This window comes from Microchirus variegatus (assembly GCF_963457635.1).
Source record: "Microchirus variegatus genome assembly, chromosome: 13".
Lineage (NCBI taxonomy): Eukaryota > Metazoa > Chordata > Actinopteri > Pleuronectiformes > Soleidae > Microchirus > Microchirus variegatus.
Window position 1 is genome coordinate 22,425,393 of NC_139814.1, and position 14,663 is coordinate 22,440,055.

Consider the following 14,663-nt stretch of genomic DNA (forward strand, 5'->3'; position numbering starts at 1 on the left):
GCTAGCACCAACAAACGATTCAGTGAGCAATTCCTTTTTAATTAAGTGATTCAAATGATTCATGATTGAAAACAACTGTTTTATAAGTCACTAGTTTCCACATTACTCCCGTTTCAGCCATATTTAGTACTGTAGCGTCAGGATCACACTAGCATGTGTGGTCACTCTAGCTAATTAGCTAACATGCAGACCGGTCACGACATCCCACACAGTAGTCAAACGGAACAATGCCAAACTGTAGATCAGTTAATAAAAACACTTTCAAATCATGAAAATGTACATTAATCTCTAACATTTAGCAAAGGAAATGTCTAAATTCTCAACATTTAACAGAGGAGTCTGGTGTATATTAGCGACAGCACTGCTAAAAGCTGCGTTCGCGAGTACCGACAAACGATTCTTTAAGCGAATCTTTTTAATTAAGTGATTCTAATGATTCATGATTGAAAACAACTGCTTTATAAGTCACTCGTTTCCACGTCACTGTAGTTACTACATGTCACCAGTAAAGAGTAAAGTCTTGGTTGTTGGACACTAGCATGTGTGGTCACTCTAGCTAATTAGCTAACATTCAGACTGGTCAATGTTTGTTCGGTGGCTAATTTCGAACGATCTAACTTCACAGGACAAAACGTGTGTTTGTTAGGAGAGATGAAACAGAGACGTTAGCAGGTGAGGAAAACAGCGGCTGTTTAGAATTAACACTTTCCGCGCTGGGCGCAAACTGTGAACTCACCATGACGTCACTCACTGATGCTGTGGTGTCCTCGCTGCGGCATTCACAATCCTAGTCGTTTTTTTTAAAAGAATTATAACAAAATTTGAAGATGTTCTGGTTTCTTTGCTCCATACAACAAAGAAATCATTAAAACAGAAAAATAGGGTATGGACCAAACCATTACAAAAGATTAATTTGACTTCTTTACATACATTTTATTCATCTCTTTGAACACACTGACTGGTATAAATGGTATAAATGACAATATATTTGAGCACGTGCGCCGTTAAAGAGCCATAGACTTCATGCTCCAGCTGACAGAGTCCCAATGAGCCGGGTCCCAGGCCAGGAACCAGCCTGTGAAGGTGGGCGGCTCATGGCCCTGTTTCACCAGCACCACGGGAGTGAGCTTGTCACGTCCACTCGGATCTGTCTCGATGTACTGTTTGGCTGCAGAGACACACACACAATTACAGATGCATGTGTTAGTGGGGACCTCTTGTGGCAGTAGGATGTAACACATGAGACTCTGGTTGCAAGTTGGAGACGCAAGGCAAAAAAAGATTTAAGCCACTTCAGAAAAGGCTTGCACAATAAAATCTGCTCTCTTTCCTGCACCAAACTCCATAGAGAAAATTGGCGTTTTTAGCTAACTGAGACACAGGAGCTGCTTCTCTTCTCTAGCCTCATTTAGTTCGTTGCTTAGTTGAATCTGAATGAATGTTTTCAAACACCGAAGTCACAAAATAACACATTTTAACTTGGTGACGGAGGCAGCAATGAATCAACAACTCCTGTGTGCAATGACGGAAAAATCGCTGATTTTCTCTATGGGGTTTGGTGCAGGGACTGATTAATTATTAACTCTGTAACACTTGTCGACTTCAATTCCTAATCGGAAAAGCTTATTTTGTGGCAAGATAAAGTGAGAAAAACACTCTTGAGATGTTGTAGACTATTGTAAGAGTCCCTGCTCCAACACACCAAATCAACAATCACTGCAGCAGACGCCTGATAACGACACATTTATTTGAATCATGTGTGTTGGAGCGAGGGAAATTCTAAAAACCAGCAGGACCAGGATTAAGAAACCCTGTTGTGGACTTAAGCTGGTATTCAGATTCTCCATTATTAAGTGGCTTAAATCAGATTTTTCAACACTATGCAAACATCTCACCAGATCGGAGTGATTCAGTCCTCTCCACCTCATTGGCATCTTTTCCAATCCAGACGAATACCTGCAAAAAGAGAGAAGACTCTCTGCGTTAGTGTGACTGTCCTTTCTGCACGTTCGATGATGTTAGACCAAGGTGTCTTCCATACCTGATCCCAAACGTCCAGCAGCATCACGTCGTCTTCAGCCAGGTCGTCCTGCGTGAACTCTCCTGGAACCTCCTCGATCTGCAACACAACGTTATTTAAGACGTTATATCACCCCACAACAACGGATAAAGCAGCGAATATTATAATAATAAAAACATCTTGAAAGGTCCAGTGTGTAAGAATTAGTGGCTAGTTTGCCGTAGAAACAACGCTAAAGTACATATTATTACATTATACAGTTGTACAAACACGGATTTAGGTGCTATATTCAAATTGGCTGAAGCCTTTTAATGTTGCAGACTGGCCCTTTAAATGGTTTACACTCTCAAAGTCTACTGTTGTACAAAAAATGTGACTTCAGGACCCTGAAAAGTCATTCTACCATAGTCATTTATAGTTATGTACTTATAGTGAAGATTCAGCATGACCGCACTACAATGCTGCTGCTGCCACCTTGTGGTAAACAGATGAACTACTACTCAGGCAGCCATGTGCTCAAAGAAAAAGTTTGCAAATACATCATTCATTCATGTGATTCAGGGCAGAAAAGTAGGTCTAAAAATGTGTGATGAAGTTATATAGTATATATAAGTATATAAGCATACAGAATGTGGTATTTGAACACTCACGATGAACCTGCCAGTTTTGTTGGAGCATCCGAACAGACGAGGAGCGTGAGTCGCGGTCTCCTGCTCCAGTCTCGGCGAGGTTTGGTACTCCGTCTTGCCGCCTAACGCGGCCCAGAAATCACCTGCGACACAAAAAACACACACAGAACTGATTCGCATGTATTTAAAATGTCTGCACCGAAAGTTTCAGTGTTTCCAAGTTTCCGCTGTTTTTGGGGGATAAAATACCTCAACCGTTGTTTTTATTACAACAGAACGGGGCCGGGGGGCAGCTCTTTGGAGGCCGCCATTTTGGACCACATGGATGATCTAGAAACTTATCGAGTATAAAAACTGACTTGTGTGTCATTGACCTGGTTCACTTCCTTCCGCGATGCTGCTGCCGCCGCTGCACTGGAGCACTTTGCTGATGTACTTGGCTCCTTTCATCTCCTCTTTACTGGCTCCTCTGCCCTGCCACCCGTAGCCCCGGCCATCCGCCATTTTCAGGAAGAAGGCGTCGTTCGAGTTCAGGTTGTCCGCCCTGGCGTCGACCTGAAACACGTACAACACAACGGGACGTTAAAAAAGAACGTCCCGTTGGTTTGAATACAGTAGAGGACAAAACGGGGAAGTCCTCACCTCGGCGATTCTGGTGATGGTGGCCATGTTCCGTCGAACCTGAAAGAGTCGGGTGGGAGGCGGCGGGGCCTGGCCGCCGTGGCGAGACGTACCATTTTTATATACAATCAGAGGTTCGCCTTTGAAGAGACTCATCAAGTGGGGGGGTTCTTTACCCTGGCACACTCTGACCTGATGCCCAACACACAAAAACAAAGATCTTAATGGCAGGTTATTTTTTTAAGAAAAGTAAATTCAGAATCTGCCAAAGAGACATTACCTAAATCATATTCAGTCGATCAGAGGTCTCAAACTCGTGGCTCGACAATTTCATGCGACCTACCACCTAATATGAAGTTATAATTACTTGTTTTTTTAGTAATATATTCATTTTGCATCAGAGTTTTTATTTTCTATCCATCCATAGCAACACAGATACTTTTATTTTGAAATTCTATGAAACCACTGCTCCTGGACAGTTGATTTTCACAAAAAATTTCCTTTTTTCTCCTCAATTGACTGGCCCCCTACTGGTCAGACTTGATACTCATTGGCCGCCCCAGGTAATTTGAGTTTTTAGCCAGCTATTAAACTTGTCTTGGTAAAAAAAATTATGCAACATGTTGTATTTAGCATGGTGCTTTTCCTTAAAGCTACACCGCTAACAGTGGCTAGCAAGTACAACAACACCAAACCAGGCGGTGGCACTGTTGGAAACGTTACCTCCAACCTTTTATAAAGACAATTTGGTTCCACAGTATTGGACATTGAGCCAATAGTACACAAGGCTATGGGTTAGGGTTAGGGTTAGGGTCAGGGTCAGAGTCAGGGTCAGGGTTAGGGTTATCAGCTATCAGAACTCAAGCACTGCAGCGTGGTTTCCACTGTGGTTGAGCTCTCCGTTCAACAAAAACACCAGCAACAGCAACAGCAACCGTGTCAGGCACCATTTGCATGTCCTGCTCATTTTCACTTGTACCTGAACTGCATTCCCCCCGAGCGAACGATCCAGTTCCACAGTCAGGAACGCTGAGGCCGTCAGCTCATCCAAAGTGCAGCTGGCTCCCTGCCTGCAGGCCACAAGGAGACATTCGAGTTTGACATTTTAAACCATACACGTGTACTCACAAACACGTTAATCCATCTCTGAGTGTTTGTTAATTGCATATCTGTCCAACTGATGGAGGAAAAGCCTGTGGATCTCGTAACCCTAACCCTAACCGTTAACCCTAACCCTAACCCTAACCCTAACCCTTAACCCCTAAATCTTAAGCGTTGTAAAACCACTGATTTGTAAAGATTAGTTAACTAATCACAGTGAAGGAAGGAACCCATACAGCTGGACGAGTATGAAAATAAAGCAAAGATACGGTCGACATAAACCAGGAAGCCCGATGTGGCGCACCAGAGCGTATCGCAGTTGCCCGTCGTCTATGCAAACCAACTCAAACTCAAAAAAAGTGTCTGGTTCCGGCGTCCGTACCAGGTGTAGATGATCTGGCCCGTCCTGTAAGTGTACAGGATGATGTAACAGTCTCCGCCGTAGAATTGACCGTAGCTCTCGGCGCTAACCGGGACTCTGCCACTGCTCTCCACCCTCCAGATCTGTGGAGGTTGAGACAACCGCAGGGAATGAAACGGCCGTTTTGTCAAATCGGAGAGTCATCTACGTCCACCGTCACGGTGATCTCACCTGTGCGTCTCCGCTCCCGTCGTCCACCATGTTGTACTGCGCTGCCATGTGGTGAGATTCGTGGAGCTTCGAGGCGTCGAACTCCACTTGCTGGATCCTGGCGATCCTCTCGGTGACAAACACCTTGCCAAAGCCCTCGCTCTGGTCTCTGTCCTTCCAGCCCTGGAAGAACTGCTTGAACATGGGAGTCTCTCCGCCCTCTGGAAGCACCTGGATCTGCGTTGACCGCCAGCGGCAACACGAACAGTTACTCATTATACATTTGGAACGGACCACCGCTTTTGTCAATGATCTAAATAACACAGGAGAGTAGGGAGGGTGAACCTGAGTGTTGGCTGGGTAGCCCATCTGTTTGATGAAGTCCTCAGCTGTTTTCATGGCTGCTTTTCTTTCGCTGGGGTTGGCGTTATGCCCTATTGGAAGTGGAAAAAAAAAAAAAGATCGGTCACTGTAACAAGGTGAAAAAACCAGTGAGAGGCGATTGTCCAATTACCTTTCCATACAAAAATCATATTGTTTTTGCCGTGGTCCAGGACGAAGCATTCGTCTGACAGCAGGTCGCTCTGGACGAAGGGGTTTTCTTCCCTCACGACGGTCACTTTCATGGATCCTGTTACATCAGATACCTGACAAACAAACACAAATCAGCACATGAGTGATTCAAATTTCACTCATGTGCAGATAATACAGACGATAAACAGGCCGTACCATGTAGAGTTTAGCCATTCTCCTGTTGGACGTGTCGGCCTGAGCGTCGTCATCATCGCCCTCCGACAGCTCGGGCTTCTCTCCAAGGACCTGTTATGAAGAGCGATGAGCCAACGATGATGACGACGATGATACATCCGTATCCATAACACTGAGCGGCTCAGCCACAATGACACAGGAAAACATTACAACATCCATCTGTGTGCGGACCACAACGGCAAAATGGAAAACATGCGGTGAAAGCAGATTTGTAAAGGCCAACGCATCACTCATCGCATCCCCTGTTTTTGGTCACCGAGCGGTTTGTACGAATTGCAGGCTGTAGTCGTTGCAGTCATTTTAAAAACTTAGGATGTGGTTAGATTAGATGGAGACCAGGAGACTGAAGTTTAACGTTTTATGGAGACTCATCTTCCTCAAGTCCCATTTTAACAGTGATGTTACCATGATGTCTTCTACTTTTATATTAGACACAGACCAATTGCTCAGAAGTCGTGGTGTTAGGGTTAGGGTTTGCTTTTGGAAAAGTGTGCGTCCTCAAAGTGTGAACTGTTCTCTCAAACCACCAGGTTCTGTTACCACATAATCTGAGGATAATGACTGGCGTCTTCCAGAGCAGGTTGACCACATCTGATGACGCCGCTCCACAGCTTAAGAACGGTATTAAGTGGACATTCCAGAGGGGTTATTGTTGACAGAAATGGACCATAATACCCTTTTAGTATTTTTGTGGATAGAAGTGCACCATCCTTCCTGCGCCACACTATTCCTACAACAGCCTGACATGGAACAAAGCAGCCGTGTTTTGTAATGGAAGGTAACCATGCAAACAAAACAAAAAAAAACACACTGTGAGCCACTCACACAAACCAGAGGAAAAATCCAACAGAAGAAGAAGAAGACGGAAAAAACAGCAAATAAAGTGGGAGAGTGGAGGAAAAATGTACATATTTTCGGAAAAAACGGAAAATGGACGCGTAAGTGGAGGAGTCGTCGCAATCTCCAGTCTCACCAGTAGATGTCACTAATTGTTAGACGACAGAGCTTTAAGTTTATGTTGGTCAAGAACGACTCACGTCGATCAACGCGGCCGGTTCATCTCCGTCCTCGATGACCACCAGCTCGGCTCGGCTGTTTCTCTCGTTGTCGCGGATCCCTCGGGCGACCTGCGCCGCCTTCACTCGCTCAAACTTGTTACACTTGGCTCCACACCACTGGAAGATTTTCTGAAGAACACGAAAAAGTTTCAGAATCACACACGCTCGCACTGAAAAACATCAGCTAGTCCATAAACCGCGTTTTTTGACAGCGTGTCCTCACATCTCCGAGGTCAACGATGAAGCAGTCTCCGTGGTTGAAGCTGGACCAGCTCAGAGGGACCTGTGTGGCCCTGACCACACGGCGGCCTTTGATGTGGAGGAGCCTCTGCGCTGAAAGGTCATTGGTGACCACATGGTTCAAACCTGAGGCCACGCCTCCTGTCTGAGAGGAAGAGAACACAACGTACGCACTGTCATTTCGCTTTCATCCCTCGATGTGTCTTCTCTTCAACCTCCAATTCTGACACTAAATGTTTATGATGTACGCCGGTACGACGAACGCGCTCAGACGAGTTAGCTCATTTACATAGGGCGCAAATCAACAAAATGGACGACTTCCTGTTGAGTTGACGCCATGGTTACGATTGACTTTTTTGTTCGTCTTGGGCTATAACATCCCCCCACCAAGTTTCAAGTAATTTAGTGGAACTCAATTTTGGGCTCCGTTTTTAACCCCCCGTCAAAAATGACCACAAAGCCACAGAATAATAATGATATGAAAGATAACAATACACTCTTAGAAACAGGTAGAATTTATTTTATAAAGGTTCCACCTGGAACCCTTTTGGAGGGTTCCACCGAGAACCATTTTAAAACCCTTTATTCAGGAAAGGGGTATTAAAGGGTTCTCTGGATGGTTCCAAAATGGTTCTTACTGGAACCATTAGTGTTACCAAGAACCCTTGAAAAACTCTTTCTTCGAGAAAAGGGTTTTTCAGAAGCTAATGGTTCCAGGTAGAACCTCAGCCCTTGTAGAAGAACCCCTTTTGGAACCCTTATTTCTAAGAGTGTAGGTTCCTCCTTATTTGGGTTGGAATAAGCTATGATGTAAAAATAAAAACATGAGTAGCTTTTGCCCGTTTTTATTTTGTCAAAGTAGACGAAAAAAAGGTCGGAGACCCCTGCGAAGTTCAGACTAATAACGAACGTCTTTGTCTGCGTCGTCAGGCTAAACGATTATGAAGCCGTGTCATGTTTTATGGAAGATAGCAACATCTTCTCTGAACACGAAAGAACGAATGTGACCCATACTTTATAAGTGATGCCTCCTTTGAAGTAGCTGGTGAAGGCAGTCGACTCGACCCCCTGCAGCTCCCTGTACTGGACCGGCCGCCCGCCCAGGAAGTCGTCCAGCTGCACGGTGAAGATGGCCGCCGCCGTGCTCTCGTCCTGACTGCACTCCTTTCCTTTGAAGACCAAAACACACACACACACACACGGAGAGAGGTCTAGACATTTAAATATACACACATGGCTCAGTCAGACAAGTCAATTTTAGTTTTATTTCCCCAACATCGCAAACACAGTTTGTCTCAAATCCTTGATTCTATGAAAACAAGTGGCAAAGTTCCCTTATTCGGGGAAAACAGCTGCTTCTCTGAGTTGGAAACTTTTGTGGTCGGAATGAAATGAAACAAACAGTGTGTGTGTGTGTGTGTGACTTAAATGGAAAGTTAAACAGAAATAAAACGGTCTAAATGTGTTGTTTTCCACAGTGTAAACACTGGCTCACTACTCATGAGGAGGAGTTGGTGTGTTTTCACCTGCAGAGCATGAGCGGAGAAACACACAGAGCCTCTGTCCGACCATTACAAACACCAGGAAAAGGCATCATTTAAAGGGAGAGTTTGGTGTTTTTTGTTTGTTTTTTTAAACCAAATTTACTCTAAATGCTGTATTTATGTTTTTCTGGATTGGGAAGAATTAAAACGAGCTGGAGAGGCCTTCACTTCATATCAATTTTGGACATTTAAATGGATAAATCTATGTCTGCATTCGACATAACACCATAGTTTCACTTGACCACAAACAGCTCCTGATGTCTATGTTGACAGTGTGTGAATGGGTGAATTCTGAAAAAAAATGTGGTAAACAGCACTTTGAGCGGTAATTAAGACTAAGTAGAAAAGCACTAAGTAAATACACTCTATACCATCGAGAAAAAGATGGGGAAAAGAGGAACATTTCAAGGCTTTTATTGTGAAATATTGGTGGGATCAGTGTATTTCCTGTTTAAAATGTTGACAAACCACACGACTCGAATATATGCAGCACATTTATAACAGCAGTGTTGTCGTTTTAAGATATTTTATAATGCAAAATGTCACATTTATTTGAATTTTAAAGGCGCCATATGTAAGAATGTGGCCAAAAACGGTTACTACATTCAAATTCAAAATACCGACGTCTTTTATGTTTCGTTTTCTGACGTAACTGGCAACCCGTGGTTGCTCGGCTGCTGAGACTCTACTGACTGCAATGATTGGTAGATGGTGGTAGGTGGCGCCACATGCCAAAACATGATTTCAAAACATAAACATGATTTGCAGTCTGCAAAATATTTTTTTTAATGCGAATATTTTGTCTGTACTGTTGTTGTTGGTGAGTTCAGTTTGTTATATGAACATTATTCCTGAGTCTCTGTGACATATTAGGAGGATTTTATGGCCAGTTGCTTTAGATTTATTACATAATGCACCTTTAACATTCCTTTTCTCCGGTTTTCAGCTTGTCCAGTGTGTACATATACAAATACAATACTGTTACACACTAATAATCAGGGTTTTCTTTAAGTGGTGGGGACTAATAACTCGCGGTGAGGTCAGACTCTGGCCGACAGATTTGAACTCAGCATTTACACGCTGCGCTTCGACAGGAAGGAAGTGTGTAAGACGTCCATTTGCATGCGTGATGGGTATCGATGGACACTGATGGGTTCTTAAAGTGAAGGCAAGAGTATTGACGTTCTGCTCCCAGAGGTAATAAAGAGAGAGAGAGAGTTTCAGTGTTGCAGGAAGGAAGTACGCCAACTGCACATGATATTCTCTGTAGAGCTCGCCGTATCGTGTGTGTTTACTTAGTGATAACTGTTGTTTAGAATGATGCATTCACGTCCAGTCTGTCAAAGACCAAGAGAAAAAAACCCAAACAAAGACCTTGACCGGGATTTTTACAGGTGTTTGATTGTAGCCGAAAAACACTCGTAAATTCTAGATTTAATGAGGTTTCTTACTTGGGCTGTTTCCATGTAAACAAACAGGACAGTTGTCGGTGTGTGATGTAACACTGACTGACTGACTGACTGACCGAGTGACTGCATGCCAAACATCACTGACTAAACTGCTAAGCTGAAGCACTAAGGGTGAATTCCAATTCCTTGCTTAACCCTCAATCTCAGAAAAGTGCTGTCCCGATTCTCAGAAAAATTAAGTTGAGGGGCAAGTTTAAGGGCTGTATCACCCTCAATATTGAGATTTTCCGAGACCACCCTTGGGAGCAAGGGCTACCCAGAATGCATTGCGTGTTTTCACATAACAAAGATGACGCCGAAAGCAGCGAATCGAGTACGCTACAAATGAAGTATTTTCTTTGTTAATAGAGATATAAAAATGATGAAAACCATTGTATTATCTTAGTTTAGGCCCAATTTATGGATTACTGACGTCATTGTTGCGTAACATTTATTTTTATTTTACGATCTTTTGTCAATAAACCGTGGTGTGTGGTAACTGTCAGCTGAATATGTCCGTGGTTGTGGTATTTGTATGAGTATCATCTTATAACTAACTGACAACCTAATAACTTGACTGACAAACGGATCGTAATAAATAATCCTGACGTAAATGTGTTCTTCTTCTTCTTCTTTTTTGGAGTTGACAGACTGGACGTAGCTTTCGCGTTATTCTGCCCCCTACAGTCTGAAGACGTATCTGCATTTAAGGGGTGTCCCATTTCTAAGTGACAAAATAACCCTCAACACTTGGTTTTGAGGACCATTTAAGATTAAGGGTTGAGCTCGAGGGTTAAGATAGGAATTGGAATTAGCCCTAAGTTTCCCAAAGTGACAGAAATGGCGAATGATGATGGTTTAACCCAGCCAAGTCCCGTCACAGTTAACCACAGTGACATTATTGCTGTGTTATTTGAAGAAACTTTAGCGCATGACTTTGAAATATCAACACAATATCAAACTATTGTCACTGTACCGACTTCACAAATCTCTCCGTGTTTCTCAGGAAAGCAGCGTTTAGCTCTCGAGTTGCTGGGCAACATTCTCGCCCTGCACACAAAACGTGATTTACTTTTCAGGTCACAACAGACGGCTGCAAACAGGTTGGATTATGACTTTAAAAACACACACAAAGAAGTGTCCACAAAAACGCTTCAGAAGAGAATTCCTGTCATTCAAGTAACCTGGTGATTCAGCAGTTTAAATGGATCTCTAACCCTAACCCTCACAAGTCTAATAGGGTTACTTAGAGCCTGTTTCACGAGTAAGAGGGCACTTCCTGTTTCGTGTCCATACAGCGGCTCAATTCAAGATGGCCAACTTCCTGTTGGGTCAGTTTTGTGTCCGTAGACGTGTTCGGGGTCCTTTTTAATCCATCCGTGAAACCTATTGATACCGTTTTGCCTCCGATGTGATTTTATGTCGGTACGACGAACGCGCTCGGGGGAGTTTGTTGATTTACGTAGGGTGCAAATCACCAAGATGGACATCACTATTACATAAATGTCTGTAGTGCAACAGAAAAACAGAGTCTGAGAGGCACCGTGATTCAGGGGTTTATTGTCGAGTGAAACAAAAGCGCGGTGAACTCCAGCTGAACTAAACCAGGCCGTCCGAGGTCACCTGGTGTCCTCACTTCTTGCTTGTAGCTCAGGGATGGAGGCTTAGGTCTTCTACGCTGTATCTGCTGCTGGGTGTTTTTTCCTTCTACAGCGTTCTGAAACTGTCATTACAGACATTTTAATTCCATATCCGTTCCATAACCAGCCATGATTTACCATGATTGAAGTGCAAATTTTTCCCGTCAGTTATGACTGTGACTGTAAAGGGATTATAATCTGACTGATAACACATTACACTGTGATCGCTGGAAACTCCTCGTCATCCTTCTTATCATCTGGGTTTGAACGTGAGGTAAGCCTTTATGTGTTTCAAACATTCCCGTGAACAGAGGACATAAAACAAAAGGTCAGAGAACTATATCGGTAAAACAACAACAAACTGGGTCACTGGGATGACACATCAGGAAATACAAACAATTCATTTTCATATAAAACCCTGTGAACTGTGCCAACTGTGGAACAAAGAACCCTTTTTCTAAAAGTCACATAAAAAGCGGGGAACATATAGGTACGGCCCTGTTGACGTGTTACCTACTAAAGTTTAGCAGCTAACGTTTCCTGTGTTACTTGCTAAAGTTTAGCAGCTAACGCATTACCCGCTAAAGTTTAGCAGCTAACACGTTAACTGTTACCTACTAAACTTTAGCAGCTAACGTGGGGGTCGTACCTATGTTCCTCGGGTCCTATGTTCCCCGTTTTTCCCCCAAAAAAGGTCCCATGTTCCCCGTTTTTCCCCCAAAAAAGGTCCTATGTTCCCCGTTTTTCCCCCAAAAAAGGTCCTATGTTCCCCACTTTGTATGTGACTAAAGTTTAGCAGCTAACGTTTCCTGTGTTACTTGCTTAAGTTTCGCAGCTAACGCATTACCCGCTAGAGTTTCGCAGCTAACGCATTACCAGCTAAAGTTTAGCAGCTAACGCATTACCCGCTAAAGTTTAGCAGCTAACATGTTAACTGTTACCTACTAAACTTTAGCAGCTAACCCTAACCCGCTAAAGTGGGGGAGGCTAAACATACCCATGTGCCAGCACCGGGACAACAAGACTAGGTAAAAAAAAAAAAAAAAAAAAAAAAACGTACTAGTAACGCAAGTAACACAAAATGCTTGCAAAATCTTTAACGCTATTATGTCGGAGTAGAATATTAATGTATTAGCAACTATAGTCATGAAATACAAACACTGCTCTGTGTTCTAGTTACAGATATAAAACGACACATAACATTTACATAAGTGTGGGAAATTACCTGTTCAGCAGAAAACACGCGACGCCAGTGTCTTAATTCCGGATACTGTAGCGCTCAGGAAAAGGGAGCGGCGATGTTTACTCTCGTTACTCTTCGTTTTTTTTTTGCCGGCGCCATGTTTTCTTTTCCGTGGTGACGTAGATTCTCTCAGCAGCTCTCGCTACAGTTGGCTTTATCCCAGTGCGACATTCCACATATTTGTCCGCGTCAGGCTCCTGTAGAAACACGGTGTGTCGCGATTGTGGAGGACTTTGCCGTAGCGGCCCGCGATTATATTATATAATATAATATTAGAAATGGCTTTTTCTAAAGCTACGAAAATTCATACAATCATTAATAGTAAATTAGATTTTTTTTTGCTAATATAGCCCCAAAAATACTACAAACTGTAACTTTAACTTAGTTTTCACTTGCTCCGTCCATGTTTCACCTTAAGGAGGCACAAGTGTTTTTAATGCAACGTTATCCCCCTCAAAAATGAGCAGAAAGCCACAGAATAATACAAATAATCTGAAGGAAAGAAAACAGTAGGTGACCCTGGTGACTCCTTGTGGGCGCCTCTGCAAAAATAAAATCAAAAATCGTTCTTATTTCTCACAACAGCTACGTATTTAACATTTGGAGAGTGAAGAAGCTCGAGGGACACTCTCTGTCTCTCACTCTTTACTGAAGGAGGACTGAACCACTTTCCTCACAGTTCTTCTCAATAGCTCTGGACGGATGCACCCATACTAAAGTGACCTATAGCCTTGAATACATATAGAAATATATATATATATATATATATATATATATAATGTGTCCGTGTGTAATTTAAAGTAACACCGATTGTTTTAATTTTGTGTTTCTGAGGAAGTCACTGGTTTACTTTATAGTGTTGGGATAATTAACAATATTATGGAGTTAAAAAGCACATTTTAATTGAGTTAGTTTAGTTTAATGATAATTGTCTCTGGAGACACGTGATTTATTTACCCCCATCATACAAGATGCTTGTTTTTAACACTTTTTAAGTGTTCACCAAAAACATGGGTATATATCAATGTATGTGACGACTACCATTTTTTAATTACATTACATTATTACATTTGTACCACATATAGTCATTTTAGTTCATCGGGTTTCAGATGACCTACAATTTCTTCCACCCAAAAAAAACCACTTCCACCCATTGACCACATCCATTTCTGACCGATTTTTGCAACTGATGCTGTTATAAGGACTTAAAAACTTAAAAAAATAAATTTTCTATAATGACTGAATGACTGGTTAAAATAAGTTGGTGTGTAGTGAAGAAGAAGGTGGTGTCCGTTGCAGAGCCACTTACCCAGCCAGTAGTGCAGTTGGTAGAAGGTGCTTGTTTTCTGTTTGACGGTGTCCAGAATGACATAAGCATCTCCAGTGTAGAAGCTCCCGTGTTGGCTCTCAGACACAGGAGCCAGCTCTAAGTTCTCCACTCTCCAGATCTGCAGACCAGACGTCTTGCCTGCTTTGAGGAACTCTTTATGGTGAAGCACCATGTTTTCTTCTTCTTCTTCTGCTTCTTCTTCTGCTGCTGCTGTGAAGCTCAGAGGAGGAGGAGGAGGAATGAGGGAAGACCTGGAACACACAGCTGCTCTGTTTGAGTGAGTGAGTGTGAGGCAGCAGTGTTTCAGCTTCTGCTTCCTCCACACTGTACACACACACACACACACACACACATATGCACAAACATACAGTGGGTGTGTCCACTGTCAGCCAAAACACACACACCCACACACACCAGCATCCTCTTTTTTTTTTTTAGTTAACACAAACC

The 14,663-nt window shown here is 43.0% G+C and overlaps 1 protein-coding gene across 1 annotated transcript; it reads right to left on the minus strand.

The window, feature by feature from the left end:
- Window positions 1–994: 994 nt before the first annotated feature.
- scin (scinderin) lies at window positions 995–14,385 on the minus strand (the record flags this gene model as incomplete). Its single annotated transcript, XM_083899733.1, has 16 exons — window positions 995–1,168; window positions 1,896–1,956; window positions 2,042–2,119; window positions 2,671–2,792; window positions 3,024–3,204; window positions 3,292–3,462; window positions 4,250–4,340; window positions 4,754–4,875; window positions 4,964–5,179; window positions 5,288–5,376; window positions 5,457–5,589; window positions 5,672–5,761; window positions 6,748–6,897; window positions 6,992–7,153; window positions 8,023–8,177; window positions 14,193–14,385. 16 exons carry the CDS (start codon window positions 14,383–14,385, stop codon window positions 1,005–1,007), a joined length of 2,178 nt encoding a protein of 725 aa, XP_083755859.1. The 3' UTR covers window positions 995–1,004.
- Between the last annotated feature and the right edge of the window lie 278 nt (window positions 14,386–14,663).